The sequence below is a fragment of the Oncorhynchus gorbuscha genome, linkage group LG20 (genome assembly GCF_021184085.1).
Source record: "Oncorhynchus gorbuscha isolate QuinsamMale2020 ecotype Even-year linkage group LG20, OgorEven_v1.0, whole genome shotgun sequence".
NCBI classification, from domain to species: domain Eukaryota; kingdom Metazoa; phylum Chordata; class Actinopteri; order Salmoniformes; family Salmonidae; genus Oncorhynchus; species Oncorhynchus gorbuscha.
The window spans coordinates 23,603,035-23,618,590 of NC_060192.1; the positions used below are offsets into that span (position 1 = coordinate 23,603,035).

Consider the following 15,556-nt stretch of genomic DNA (forward strand, 5'->3'; position numbering starts at 1 on the left):
GAACGATTAGAGAAAGGCAGAGAATGAGAGAGAGGAGGGAGGGAGAAAGAGAGCAAGAGGGCCTTATAAATCATAACGATCATAACACCGGGACACACGATGACAAAGAGGGGGCAGAAAAGACACATTGCAGGAGGAAAGGAGAACCCAGAGAACAGAAGGGTGGATAACGGAGAGAACAGACCGTGAGCCATAGTGTTTTAGAAAGAGAAGAGAAAAGACTAGAGGGAGAAAAAAGGCAGAGAGAAGGGTCTTATTGTACCTCAATGGGTGCCAATTTGGGCGCAGACCATTCATCTGGTTAATGTTGGTAAATAATCAGTAATAGTATCTGAGTTGTTCAGGAAGATCAAGAGACACCGATGATTTGTGCCAGTGTGTGTGTGTGTGTGTGTGTGTGTGTGTGTGTGTGTGTGTGTGTGTGTGTGTGTGTGTGTGTGTGTGTGTGTGTGTGTGTGTGTGTGTGTGTGTGTGTGTGTGTGTGTGTGTGTGTGTGTGTGTGTGTGTGTGTGTGTGTGTGTGTGTGTGAGAGAGAGAGTATGCTCATATATGAGCTATTTCAAGCTTCAACTCAACCTAACATATCTTGATAAAAATACATGTTGGAAAAGCACAGAGAATGGTGTTAGTGTGTTGTGGTATATAGGATGTGTGATAAAATACTGAACCAGGACAAAAGAATGGACATAGAGTATGACATTTAACAGTGTGTGGGGATTAATGTTTGTGAATATCTTGGGTAATAAGAGCAAGCACATTATTAGGACATTAAACAATATATGAATCTCTCTTCCTCATAATAGAAAATTAAATCAGAACAATAGTATGTAGGCAAAGCCTAAGAATGGTAGAGAACATACTTAATGTAGACTTTTTTTTACCACTCTCTTATAAGACTCCTTATCCCCAGACACCATCCATCCACATTAGTGAAGTGAAGAGGTCCATTTGATTTAAGCCAAGGACTTTAAGAAGAGGGGAATGTAAATGGGGGGAGAGGATGCTAATTGAAGAGGAGAGGAGAAAGGAGAAAGGAGAAAAGAGTAAGGATTATGAATTGTTTTGGGACAGAGATCGACACTGAAGGTCTTTAGACATGAGGATTTAATGTGAGAAACAAGTCAACTGTTATGGAAACAATTGGGCGATACGTAATGCTGAGAGAAGAAGTGGAAAATAGAGGTGTGTGTGTGTGTGTGTGTGTGCGTGTGTGTATGTATGTGTGTGTGTGTCTGTCTGTCTGAAACGGTTTGAGACGGACCAACACAAAGAACTGTGGGGATATGAGTGGTCAGACGTGGAGGTAAGGGTTTGATTGTGGCGTCTTACTCTAATAGTTTTTAAAAACGTTTTAATACAAATAGGGCAGTTCTATTAGCAGTAAGTAGGCTGCTGTAATACGTTTCTTGAGTACAAGCTAATGACCTTGCTCGCTTAAACGGTTATTAAGATCATCAGTCTCTCTCTCTCTCTCTCTCTCTCTCTCTCCTCTCTCTCTCTCTCTCTCTCTCTCTCTCTCTCTCTCTCTCTCTCTCTCTCTCTCTCTCTCTCTCTCTCTCTCTCTCTCTCTCTCTCTCTCTCTCTCTCTCTCTCTCATTCATTCATCATGCATGTAGTTATTGTGTGTATGCCTAGCTGCTGACTCGTCCCTCCCTACTCTCTCTCCCTCTCTTAAGACAAAGCTAATGAAAGCAGCCATTTGTGAGAGCAGTGTCTTGATTGCTATTCCCATCATCGCCAGCCAAACGGAGGATGGGAGTGTTGGCGGAGTGGTGATGGGGGGTCGAGGAGGGTATATAGGAGGAGGGGAGGAGGGTAGAGGAGTGGAGGAAGGGGGTAAGAGAGGAGCTGATAATGACATAAGAGGATTCATTAGAAACATACATTAGTGACTACAGTCCTGCTTACTGTCCATTTCCAGCTTTCTCTTCATTCTATACTAAACAAAAATATAAACGCAACATGCAACAATTTTAACACATTTACAGAGTTGCAGTTCATATAAGGAAATCAGTCATTTTAAATAAATTCATTAGGCCAACATGTATGGATTTCACATGACTGGGCTGGGGTGCAGCCATGGGTGGGCCTGGGAGGGTTTAAGCCCACCCACTGGGGAGCCAGGCCCAGCTAATGGAAAATAATAATAATAATAAAATCTCATGAAAAATGGGACCAACACTTTCAACTTCACTTTTGTTCAGTATATATCCTTCAATTTCTTTATTCGTCTGTGTTTTTCTCCATCATTCTTTTTCTTCTGCGCTATATGAACAATTCATCCAGGCTAGCCATCTATTCTGAAAGTTTGACTCACAAAGATAAATGCTCAGTCTAGGGCTCTCATCTGATGTGTTACACACTATCTGTCCCCCTCTGCTGGTGATTTAAGGACAACACAAATATCCCTCGCAATCAGTCATATTTCTCTGATACAGTATTATGTTGAATACATCAATGTTTCATAGAATATTTAACAGTCATTAACTGATTATGTTTTTACCCTGCCATAAAATAGGGAACTTGAAAATGGATGTAAAATATGTGATTGATGTTACATTAAAATGCTCACAGGCCAGAGTGATCCCAAGCGGAAAAAAATGTATACTTTACTAATATAGTAGAAATATACTAACATATACTTAAATGTACAAACATTTCAAACAATATACTTCAAATACGAGATGCAATTTTCTAGTATATCTTAATGTATACTATAAATATACTATCATTACACTTCCACTTCAACACACTTATTAAAAGTGTACTTTATATTTGTTGTTTATCAGTCTTTAAGCAAACTGTATGTTCTCTATCATTAAACTTAAACACACGAATTAAAACTGTATTTCTATTTAAAACGATTTAATTATAATTTAGTATAAATCATTCAAAATACACTTCTAAAGTATTGATTTATCTTAATGTGTCACGACTTGATCCATTTTTCATTTTCCATTGGTTTTGTCTTGTCTCCAATCACACCTGGTTCCAATCCCATCAATTACATGTTGTGTATTTAACCCTCTGTTTCCCCTCATGTCCTTGTCGGTGATTGTTTATTGTAATTGTAATTATTGTAATTGTATTGTTTATTTATTGTATGTGTACGTCTGCACTGGTGTACATCGGGTTGTGTTACTCATTTACTTTTATTATTGTGTTTTCCGGTGGGGGTTTTTGTAAAAAAAAACTGCTCCATTGGAAACACAGTTATTTCACTCCTGCGTCTGACTTCCCTGCCGCCAGTTAAACACCCTAACATAATGAAACTCTGCTTGTGAGTGACCAAGTACACAATGCAAGTATTCATACCCCTTGTATTTCTTCACATTTTATTGTGTTACAAAGTGGGTTTAACATTTATTTAAATGTCATTTGTTGTCATCAGTGAACTCAAAACACTCTCTAATGTCAAAGTAATAAAAAAGTATGATTAAGGATCCGCCCCTTTCCAGATTTTCTCATAAAATGACATTCCCAAATCTAACTGCCTGTAACTCAGGCCCTGAAGCAAGGATATGGATATTCTTGGTACCATTTGAAAGGAAACACTTTGAAGTTTGTGGAAATGTGAAAGGAATGTAAGAGAATATGACACAATAGATCTGGTAAAACAACTGTTATTTTGTATTTTTTTTGTACTATCATCTTTGAAGTGCAAGAGAAAGGCCATAATGTATTATTCCAGCAGGGCAGCAATTTAGAGTTTGGCCACTAGACTCCAGCAGTGTATGTGCAAAGTTTCAGACTGATCCAATTAACCATTGCATTTCTGTTCAAAATGTTGCATCAAGGCTGCCCAAATCTGCCTAATTTGTTTATTAACCTATTTAATCGCATCGATCACAAAAGTGACCGTAAAAACCTTTTTCAGTTATAAGGCTCTACAAATGTTACGAAATGATCTATCAATGTATTTCCAGCAAATATTGAAATAATAAAGGGTCTCAATGAAAGATGTGCAGTGTCACATGTTTAGTGTAAATTGTCACATGACCAGAGCTGTTTACTTCCTGGTTGCACCATGAGAAGAGGATGGCGGCATCAAAGCTCCCAAAACAAATGGTTAGTAAAGTATGTTAAAACCTCTTCGGGCTAGGGGGCAGTATTTCTTCAGGCTCGGGGGCAGTAATTTTCACGTCCGGATGAAAAGCGTTTTTCATAACTGTGACCTTAATTGCCTACCATCTGTAAGCTATTAGTGTCTTAAAGACCGTTCCTCAGGTAAATGTTCATTCATTGTTTATGGTTCATTGACAAATCATGGGAAACAGTGTTTAAACCCTTTACAATAAAGATCTGTGAAGTTATTTAGATTTTAACGAATTATCTTTGAAAGGCGGTCCGAAAAAAGGGACGTTTCTTTTTTTGCTGAGTTTATATACAGGTGAAGTCGGAAGTTTACATACAGCTTAGCCAAATACATTTCACCTCAGGTTTTCACAATTCCTGACAGTTAGGATCACCAATTTATTTTAAGAATGTGAAATGTCAGAATAATAGTATAGATATTTTTTTATTTCAGGTTTTATTTCTTTCATCACATTCCCAGTGGGTCAGAAAGTTACATACACTCAATTAGTATTTGGTATCATTGCCTTAAACAATTTAAACTTGGGTCAAACATTTCAGGTTGCCTTCCACAAGCTTCCCACAATAAGTTGGGTGAATTTTGGCCCATCCTTCCTGACAGAGCTGGTGTAACTGAATCGGGTTTGTAGACCGCCTTGCTCACACACACTTTTTTGTTATAACAACAATTTTTCTATAGGATTTAGGTCAGGGATTTGTGATGGCCACTCCAATACCTTGACTTGGTTGTCCTTAAGCCATTTTGCCACAACTTTGGAAGTATGCTTGGGGTCATTGTCCATTTGGAAGACCCATTTCCTGACTGATGCCTTGACATGTTGCTTCAATACATCCACATAATTTCCCTTCCCCATGATTCCATCTATTTTGGAAAGTACACCAATCGCTCCTGCAGCAAAGCACCTCCACAACATGATGCTGCCACCCCCGTGCTTCATGGTTGGGTAGGTGTTCTTCGGCTTGCAAGCCTCCCCCTTTTCCTCCAATCATGATGATGGTCATTATGGCCAAAAAATTATATATATTTTTTCGTCAGACAAGAGGATAGTTCTCCAAGAAGTACAATCTTTGTCCCCATGTGCAGTTGCAAACCGTAGTCTGGCCTTTGTATGGCGATTTCGGAGCAGTAGCATCTTCCTTGCTGAGCAGCCTTTCAGGTTATGTTGATATAGGACTTGTTTTTACTGTGGATATAGATACTTTTGTACCTGTTTCCTCCAGCATCTTCACAAGGGCATTTGCTGTTGTTCTGGGATTGATATGCACTTTTCGCACAAAAGTATGTTCATCTCTAGGAGACAGAACACATCTTCTTCCTGAGCGGTATGACGGCTACGTGATCCCATGGTGTTTAAACTTGCGTACTATTGTTTGTATAGATGAACATGGTACCTTCAGGTATTTGGAAATTGCTCCCAAGGATGAACAAGATTTGTGGAGGTCTTGACTGATTTTTTTCATGTCAAGCAAAAAGGCACTGAGTTTGAAGATAGGCCTTGAAATACATCACATGTACACCCCCAATTGAGTCAAATTATGTCAATTAGCCTATCAGAAGCTTCTAAAGCCATGACATCATTTTCTGGAATTTTCCAAGCTGTTTCCAAACTGAGTGTATGCAAACTTCTGACCCACTGGAATTGAAAAATAAAAATATGCCACATTTCCGTTACCTGATAACAAACTTGCAAACCCCTTGTCACACACCTTAAATACCTGTGTAATATCAGACTTTAGTCCACCCCACTCTTTCCTGACTTCCATTGGAATGTCCTTGTCGTTTTTGTCCTGACTTGTTTATTTGGCTCCAAAACTTTTGGTGATTTCTTGTCTGTATCTCCTCAAGTTGTAATAACTAACCATATCTACATGTACATACCACCTCAATCAGCCTGACTAACAGGTGCCTGTATGTAGCCACGTTACTTTTATAGCCTCGCTACTGTTATTTTTCACTGCCTTTTTACTGGTGTTTTTATTTCTTTACTTACCTATTGTTCACCTGATACCTTTTTTGCACTATTGGTTAGAGCCTGTAAGTACTGTAAGGTCTTACATTACTGTAAGGAATACCTGTTGTATTCGGCGCACGTGACAAATAAACTTTTTTTTCTTTTTTCGATAACTGCCCTCTCTAATATCTCAGTTTGTTTAGTCGCAGTTTTTTATCAACACATGCCATTATTTCTTAAATTCCTTCTTAAAATGTTCTCTTGTATTCCTATCTTTACGCTATAAAAATAAGTACTCAGCCTTACGTAGTACTGACCATAGGTCTCTCATCATTTCAGTAAGGCTGTTCGGCTTGTAAACTTTCTTGGACTAGGGGTGTATTCTTTATTTACATCATTTTTTCCCAGAATATAAAATATCACAATATAATTCATACCACACATCTAAATCAAATGTTCTTTCTTGGCATCCTTGCTGAGTTTCGATGAGTTCCACCAGAGCTCAACATACCATTTCAGAACACCGAAAGTCATTTTGAATATTTTTTTTCTTTCAGCATTTTAATTACGACTCCATTCCCAATACATTATTCAAACAGGTAATTTAGTCATCTAGTCATTTAGTCAATTTAGACATCGTCTTGCATAAAAATTTGCTTCGTTCTTATTTTAAGTTGAATTAATTAGTCATTCAATTTTAACCAAACAAGCTATTTAAAACATTCAGTTGATATCTTATACAAACACTAGCGACTATAACTTTTCTAGGCAAAACATATAAATAGTTTCATTACAATCACGAATGCTATTTGGATAACCAGGACTCTCCGCAAAAAAAAACCTATTTTACAATTGTCTGTATTCGTAAAAACAAGACACGCAACTATCGGCAATTCTCCGAAAAATAGCCCTAGTTTAAAGGTACAAGTCTTATTCCAGCTATGATTCTCCCATGCCAAATGAATAGATTAGCAGTCAAACAATAACATCGACATTTATAGACTAGGAAACAGATCTTGTGCCTTTTAATAAAAGTAGATTATGTATTTCTAATACTTTACTACATCACATTAATCACGCACTGATTATTCGTTTGGGGGAAAACCTTAGTCTTTGTACATAATTATAAATTACGTCTAGCTTCCCTCTTACTTTTACAGCCGCTCAATCCTTTTTCTGTCTAATCCTCTATGTGCTTTTGACCTTCTATGTTTGTGTTCCCACTTTCTACCGCTCTCAGAATCTGTGTGTATATTTTTCTTTTAACGTGTATGGGATTAGTTGTTTAGTTGCTATGCTCATTGTCCCAGGTCAGCATGATGATCTCATTCTCGGTACAAACTTGATAAAGCACCTTATGCATCAAATTAAGGGTACTGACGAGTACTGGAGACTCGTGGTCATGGCTTTAGAAGCTTCTGATACGCTAATTGACGTAATTTGAGTCAATTGGAGGTGTACCTGTGGATGTATTTCAAGGCCTACCTTCAAACTCAGTGACTCTTTGCTTGACATCATGTGAAAATAAAAAGAAATCAGCCAAAAAATTGTAGACATCCACAAGTCTGGTTCATCGTTGGGAGCAATTTCCAAATACCTAAAGGTAACATGTCCATCTGTACAAACAATAGTATGCAAGTATAAACACCATGGGACCACGCAGACGTCATACCGCTCACAAAGGAGACGTGTTCTGTCTCCAAGAGATTAACATACTTTTGTGTGAAAAGTGCAAATCAATCCCAGAACAACAGCAAAGGACCTTGTGAAGATGCTGGAGGAAACAGGTACAAAGTATCTATATTCGCAGTCAACTAGTCCTATATCGACATAACCTGAAAGGTTGCTCAGCAAGGAAGAAGCCACTGTTCCATAACCACCATAAAAATGCCAGTCTACAGTTTGCAACTGCACATGGGGACAAAGATCGTACTATTTGGAGAAATGTCCTCTGGTCTGAAACAAAAATAGAACTGTTTTGCCATAATGTCCATCATCATGTTTGGAGGAAAAATGGGAAGGCTTGCAAGTCGAAGAACACCACCCCAACCATGAAGCACGGGGGGTGGCAGCATCATGTTGTGGGGGTGCTTTGCTGCAGGAGGGACTGGTGCACTTCACAAAATAGATGGCATCATGAGGTAGGAAAATTATGTGGATATATTGAAGCAACATCTCTAGACATCAGTTAGGAAGTTAAAGCTTGGTCGCAAATGGGTCTTCCAAATGGCCAATGACCCCAAGCATACTTCCAAGGTTGTGGCAAAATGGCTTAAGGACAATAAAGTCAAGGTATTGAAGTGGCTATCACAAAGTCCTGATCTCAATCCCATAGACAATGTGTGAGCAGAACTGAAAAAGCGTGTGCGAGCAAGGAGGCCTTCAAACCTGATTCAGTTACACCAGCTCTGCCAGGAGGAATGGGCCAAAATTCACCCAATTTATTGTGGGAAGCTTATGGAAGGATACCCGAAATGTTTGACCCAAGTTAAACCATTTAAAATGTAGCAAATACTATTTGAGCGTATGTAAACTTCTGACCTACTGGGAATGTGATGAAAGAAGTATTAGCTGAAATAAATCATTGTCTTTACTATTATTCTGATATTTCACATTCTTAAAATAAAGTGGTGATCATAACTGACCTAAGAAAGGGGATTTTTACTAGCATTAAATGTCAGGAATTGTGAAAAACTGATTTTAAATATATTTGGCTAAGGTGTATGTAAACTTCCGACTTCAACTGTATGGCAGCCGAACTTGGAGACGCAGCAACAAAGGAAGATGAGTGTGAAGTGTTCCTGGAGGAAAATAAACAAATGGAAAGGATACAACACTTCAAAGAGCAGCAAAGGAAGAACTTGAAGTTCAGAAATGTGAATTGGAACGACTACAGGCAGAGAGAGAGGCGTAAGGGCAGCTTGGGTCAGGTTGGAGGCCTACAACCAGGAGGTAGTATGGGAAACTAGCTTCAAAACTGCCCGCCAACATTACTCCAACTACCAACCAACAACCCTCCAATGCCCCAGCATCATCATCTCATGTGGCTGTGACTTCTCTGGCTCAAGCTTTCCAAGATAGCATAGCCCTTAATCGACTTCCAATGCCAAAACATTTGTTTTCAATGGGGATCCAATTCAATTCCTTGAGTGGAAAGCCTAATTTGCGTCACTTATCTATCGAAGAAGCATCTCGTCAGCTGACAAGCTTTATTATCTTAAGACGTACGTGGGTGGATCTGCTCGTAAGACCCTGGATGGTACTTTCTACAGAAATTATGATTGAGCCTACAAAGACGCATGGCACAAACTCAACCATAGATATGGCCAGCCATTTGTCTTACAGAGGGCGTTTAGCAAAAGGCTAAATTCAAGCTAAGGATGCTGTAGGACTCAGAACATTTTTCAGAATCGTTTAAAGCCTGTCAAGATGCAATACCTCGTGTTATAGGCCTTCAGATATTAAATGGCTGTGAAGAGAATCAGAAGCTAGTTCAAAAACTGCCTTACTGGGCAGCTTCTCGCTGGAACACACAAGTTACACAAACCTTGAACAATAGTCAAGGATTCTCTAGTTTCCCAGAACTTTGCTACTTTTGTGACAATGGAAGCAGAGATTGCCTGCAATCCGATAACTTCTTTCTATGCTCTCCATTCATCCGAATGTACCACTGACAAAAGATAGATCAGGGAGACCAAGAGTAAAAAGGCTAGCGTTCTCAGCACTCAAACAATCACAGATAGTGAGAATCAAAAGTCAGTCAAAGGAAGTGCAAGCCTTCGTATTTGTTTTGCCAGGACAACAAGCATCAGCTCCATGGCTGTTCTAAATTCATGACTAAGTCTCTGGGGGAGAGACTGAAAAGACCAAAGTGAATGCTGTGGTGGCTTAAATGTACAACCCCAGTCTAGACATGTTGACATGATGACTGTGGTGGCATAAATGTACAATACCAGTCTAGACATGCTGAGATGATGACTGTTTGTTTTGCCATTAAAATGTTACACCTAAATGAGAGGGAAAGACATTAAGTACATTTGAATAGAATATATGTAGTAAATAATCACTTCAGACGTGTTTTTCTTTATTTTGAATTATTAGATGAATTGTTAATCCATCACCAATTGACTTAAAACACTTAACTCCAGTTATGATTTTTCATATTTCATGCACTCAAAAATCAAATGTATCAACCTTTTGAATTTAGTTTTTAGATTTTTTTTAGAATATTGACAAAATAATACTAGACAACTTCATTTTCAGCATGTTTCATGCTGCTCCATACTTTTAGACAGGTATTTCATCACTAGCATCACTTTCTTTCAGCAAACATATATGTGGCAGCAAACAAATGTATGTGACAGAAAACAAATGTATAGAACAATTTCCTAAACAACCTGTATTATGTACCAGTGTTGTTTACCATTTGCATATGATCCACACCGAATTGTGAGTAAGAAATACAGTACAAATTATTCTGTTTGGACCAGCAGGTTTCCCGGTTTACTTACCTTTGCTCTTCACTGTCTGGGTTTCTCTGTTTTCTTCTTATCTGCATGGGACATTTTCTCGGTTTTATTTTTATCTAGTTGAGGTATGTTTTCCACTCTTTTTGATTCTGGTTTAGCACTGTTCTCTATCTTCGTGTTCCCTAAATGGGGCATTGTCTTCTTGGACCTTCGTTTGAGTAGCACTCTGACAAAGGAGAACAGAGCCCCTACAGAGCCCAGTGGGATGGTCAGTAGTAAGGCCACCACATCCAGGCTGTAGTATGAGTACCAGGGCATGCTGTAGGCCTCAGTACGGAGGTGGGATGCTCCTTTGTTCCTGATCACATACTCAACCCAGAAGACTGCCCGATCCAGTGGATGCAGAGGCTGGTCTCTGTGTAGGCTGGAAAGTCTCTTCATGTTGCGCTGGTAAGAAGGGTTCTTCAGGATGTCCTGCAACGCCTCCAGGAACTCCCATTCCGTGAGTGTGGCTGCATCCAGCACCTGGGCCGCTCCCTTGGCTTTGAGACGCACTAGGTTGTCCTGCTGGTCAAACAGCAGAGGCAGGCCCAGCACAGGGACACCATGGTAGATGGCCTCATAGACACCATTGGTGCCTCCATGGGCCACAAAGGCGCGGGTCTTTGGGTGGCCCAGGAGATCGTTCTGGGGAAGCCAGTCCAGCAGCAGGGTGTTGTTTCCTAGAGATGACGGTCTTTTCCCCATTAACCTCCATACAACCTTCTGTGGCAGTTGGGCAAAGGCGGCAGCAACAGCCTCAGTCACCTCCTTAGGCAGAGCAGAGATTAGGGTACCCAGGGACATCACCACCACACCTTGCTCCCCTGAGCTCTGCATGAAGGCCTCCAGCTCCCCAGGCAGTGGCTTGGCCGGTCGGCACTGGAACCCCCCTATGTAGACCACATTAGGCATAGTGGGCCGTGGGAACTCAAATACAAAGTCCACCCTCATCAGCCACATGTCAGCTGACTGCTGCAAGGATAGCAGGTTAGTCCCTGGGGGAAAATGCTGATCCAGTATGTCACTGTAAATGGGTAGCACCAACAGGCGCTCTTGGACGAGGTTGATGATGTAATGTATGAGGTTTTGTGTCCTCTGGAGGAGACCCATGTTGTCAGTGAGCCCAGAGCCTGGGACAGGCACATACGAGATAGGAGAGGGGGCTACGGAGAAATGGCCCTCTCCAAAGCTCATCCAGCGCACATTGTAGACCATGGTCAGGTTGAGGTAATGGGCTAAGATGATACCAGCAGGCATGCCGGGGTCCGTGACCATGACATCAAAGCTTGAGTCCTTAAGCTGTGTCATCAGGGCCCTGTCCTCCAGCATAATGGAGAGCATGGTGCGGGTGGAGCTGTGGGCAGCTCTCAGAATGGACACCAGCTCTCTGATCTGGACCAGGCTGCCCATCACCAGGCCTTTCCTGCGTCCCTCCAGGACATTACGCACCGCCTGCTCAAAAAAGCCCAGGTCGAACGTTGTAACCCCCAGCTTTACCGTGACTGAAGTGTAGTGTGGTGAACGCTCCCTGACGAACCAGCTGTCAGCCTGTCGTATCACAGTCACCTGGTGACTACGCCCATGGAGCTCCTTCACCAGCACCTCCATGTTGACCCAGTGGCTGCCGTCTATAGGGAACACCAGGATCCTGCTGCCATGGCAACCAAGAGGCAGTGTGAGGAGGAGGAGCATCAATGGGAGGAGGAGCCAGGCAAAGGTGGGCAGAACCAGAGATCTCTGCAAACGCTCAGACATTTCTCTCACCTTCACAGAAACAAGATCATTGTCATGGGAAATGGAAATGTCAAAAATCTATACAAAATGGTATCCATTTTTATAATAGCAACACAAAAACAAACATTTATATGAAAAAAATAATGTAATGCATAGAGTCTATATTAATGTACAGTACAATTACAGTAAGCTTGGAATTATATATTTTCCACAAATTAAAATGGACTATATTTTGAATTTGAATTTTGATTGATTACATTTTTATTCCTGTTCTGTGTGATACTGTCTGATTGAGGCCGGTGATTAATAAGTATTCACCACTACGAGCTCAGAGGAGACGAAATCAATTTATGTTGAATCTCAATGATGTTAATGTCTGACATTAATTTTACTCTGCGTATCAAGACATCTTTAAAATGAGAAAGAGTATTCATCCGACAGTGATTAAAGTAGAGGCTTGATAATATAAAATGTATATTATTGGACTCCATAAAGATAAATAGCAATGTGCCCGTCAGTATTAGGTTATGAGTTGATTAGCAAGTAGAGTGTCATTAAGAGTGATTTTGCGGGGCTGAGCAGGCCTACAAGCTAAAGAGCTGAGCCATCGAGGATACACTGAATAATATATTTGATTAACAGAGTATAAAGTCTGTGCTTTCGTACCTTGATGAAGGGTGATGCAAGGTATTACGGTCGTGCAACCTCCCTCTCTCTCCTGATACCTCCTCTTGTAGCCGAGGTCCTCTGGTCAAAATGCTCCTTCAGTCCAAACTGCAGCTAGAACGATAAAGATGTAGTGTCCACATAAGCAGAAACTCACATAATGGAGATCGGGAGGAAATACACTAACATGTCAGAAAGTAATCCTATTGTGTTCCACTGTTCTGGTGGGAGAGCAAATGGAGGAGAAGGAGTTTGAACAGCTATTGTTCTCCATTTAGAACTACAGTCTAATCCCTCATTGGGAAACAGGCCCTATAAACTGGCGAAACCCTAGATCCCTCTATGAATGTGAGCCCTTTCTCCCCAGCATATTACATGAAAATAGGAATGCTTTCACAAACGTAAGGTTTTGCATAGTGCTTAATATACCAATATACATATATTCTAATATACCAAGATGTTTTATACATGAAGTAACATTCCAACAGAAGAGAAACACAATGTAAATGACTGTATTACATGTCAAGACAATGAGCAGAGGCCATTACCATCAAATAGACCTCAGACTATTTTAACCATATAAAAACATATTTTCAACAATCGAATTATTTCATTGACTGTGAACATTATAGCAAGATCAGCTATCAGTATGTGATTAGATGAAGCAGCAGAGCTCAGCATTTGGATGGTTGGGTGGAGACAGGGGTGTTCAGGGGGCATCATGAAAGCAGGGTTATAGGCAGGTGGGTCAGAAGTTGTCATTTGTGAATGGCATGTTGGTCAGATGCCATCTTCATATGACCCCTCCGGTCATCTCAGGAGGCCCTCCCATCATACCAGGGGGCATCTCAACCATGCTGGAGGACTGTGGGCTGTTCATGATGTAGCCATGTTGGTTGGGGGACTGGTAGATCGGTTATGACGTAGCCCTGTTGGTTGGGGGACTGTGGGCCGGTTATGATGTAGCTCTGTTGGTTGGGGGACTATGAGCCGGTTTTGACGTAGCCCTGTTGGTTGGGGGACTGTGGGCCGGTTATGACGTAGCCCTGTTGGTTGGGGGACTGGTAGATCGGTTATGACGTAGCCCTGTTGGTTGGGGGACTGTGGGCCGGTTATGATGTAGCTCTGTTGGTTGGGGGACTATGAGCCGGTTAGGACGTAGCCCTGTTGGTTGGGGGACTGTGGGCCGGTTATGATGTAGCTCTGTTGGTTGGGTGACTGTGAGCCGGTTATGACGTAGCCCTGTTGGTTGGGGGACTGTGGGCCAGTTATGATGTAGCTCTGTTGGGTGGGGGACTGTGGGCCGGTTATGACATAGCCCTGTTGGTTGGGGGACTCGCCTGATGGGCCGCCCCCAGGTAATGAGGTTAGGTAGTAATCCTCAGCACGGGGGCCCCTCAGGGGTGCGGGCTCAGGCCCCTCCTGTACTCCCTGTTTACTTATGACTGCACGGCCAGGCACGACTCCAACACCATCATTACGTTTGCAGATGACACAACAGTGGTAGGCCTGATCACCGACAATGTTGAGACAGCCTATATTTGTATTGCCCCCCCCCCCCTCTTCTGTGCTGCTGCTAATCTCTGTTATTATCTATGCATAGTCACTTTAAGTAACATTCTATCTTATACTGAACAAAAATTTAAAGGCCGGATGTAAAGTTCCATGTTTCATGAGCTGAGATAAAATATCCCAGAAGTTGTCCATACGCACAAAAAGCTTATTTCTCTCAAACGTTTTACACAAATGTATTTACATCCCTGTTACTGAGCATTTCTCCTATCCCAAGATAATCCATCCACCTGACAGGTGTGGCAAATCAAGAAGTTGATTAAGGCATAAATGAAAGGAGTGTTGATGTTTACAGTGGATGGGTGAACATATCAAGACTGTTTCAAGGACAGCTTTTTTCCATCTGCGTAACATTGCAAAAATCAGAAACTTTCTGTGCAAAAATGATGTAGAAAAATTAATCCATGCTTTTGTTACTTCTAGGTTAGACTACTGCAATGCTCTACTTTCCGGCTACCCGGATAAAGCACCAAATAAACTTCAGTTAGTGCTAAATACGGCTGCTAGAATCCTGACTAGAACCAAACAATTGGATCATATTACTCCAGTGCTAGCCCCCCTACACTGGCTTCTTGCCAAGGCAAGGGATGATTTCAAGGTTTTACTGCTAACCTACAAAGCATTACATGGGCTTGCTCCTACCTATCTCTCTGATTTGGTCCTGCCGTACATACCTACACGTACGCTACGGTCACAAGACGCAAGCCTCCTAATTGTCCTTAGAATTTCTAAGCAAACAGCTGGAGGCAGGGCTTTCTCCTATAGACCTCCATTTTATGGAATGGTCTGCTTACCCATGTGAGAGACGCAGACGTGGTCTCAACCTTTAACTCTTTACTGAAGACTCATCTCTTCAGTGGATCATATGATTGAGTATAGTCTGGCCCAGGAGTGTGAAGGTGAACGGAAAGGCTCTGGAGCAACGAACCGCCCTTGCTGTCTCTGCCTGGCCGGTTCCCCTCTTTCCACTGGGATTCTCTGCCTCTAACCCTATTACAGGGGCTGAGTCACTGGCTTACTGGTGCT

The 15,556-nt window shown here is 41.4% G+C and overlaps 1 protein-coding gene across 1 annotated transcript; it reads right to left on the reverse strand.

Moving 5' to 3' along the window:
• Positions 1–10,124: 10,124 nt before the first annotated feature.
• On the reverse strand, positions 10,125–13,110 carry ugt5g2 (UDP glucuronosyltransferase 5 family, polypeptide G2). The gene is made up of 2 exons (XM_046317658.1): positions 12,959–13,110; positions 10,125–12,322 (listed from the first exon to the last, which is right to left on the reverse strand). The coding sequence occupies exon 2, from the start codon at positions 12,311–12,313 to the stop codon at positions 10,568–10,570; it is 1,746 nt and encodes a 581-aa protein (XP_046173614.1). The 5' UTR covers positions 12,314–12,322; positions 12,959–13,110; the 3' UTR covers positions 10,125–10,567.
• Between the last annotated feature and the right edge of the window lie 2,446 nt (positions 13,111–15,556).

Bases quoted from the DNA above. Each gene is read 5' to 3' on its own strand.
- ugt5g2 (XM_046317658.1), bottom strand. From the start codon at position 12,313: ATGTCTGAGCGTTTGCAGAGATCTCTGGTTCTGCCCACCTTTGCCTGG.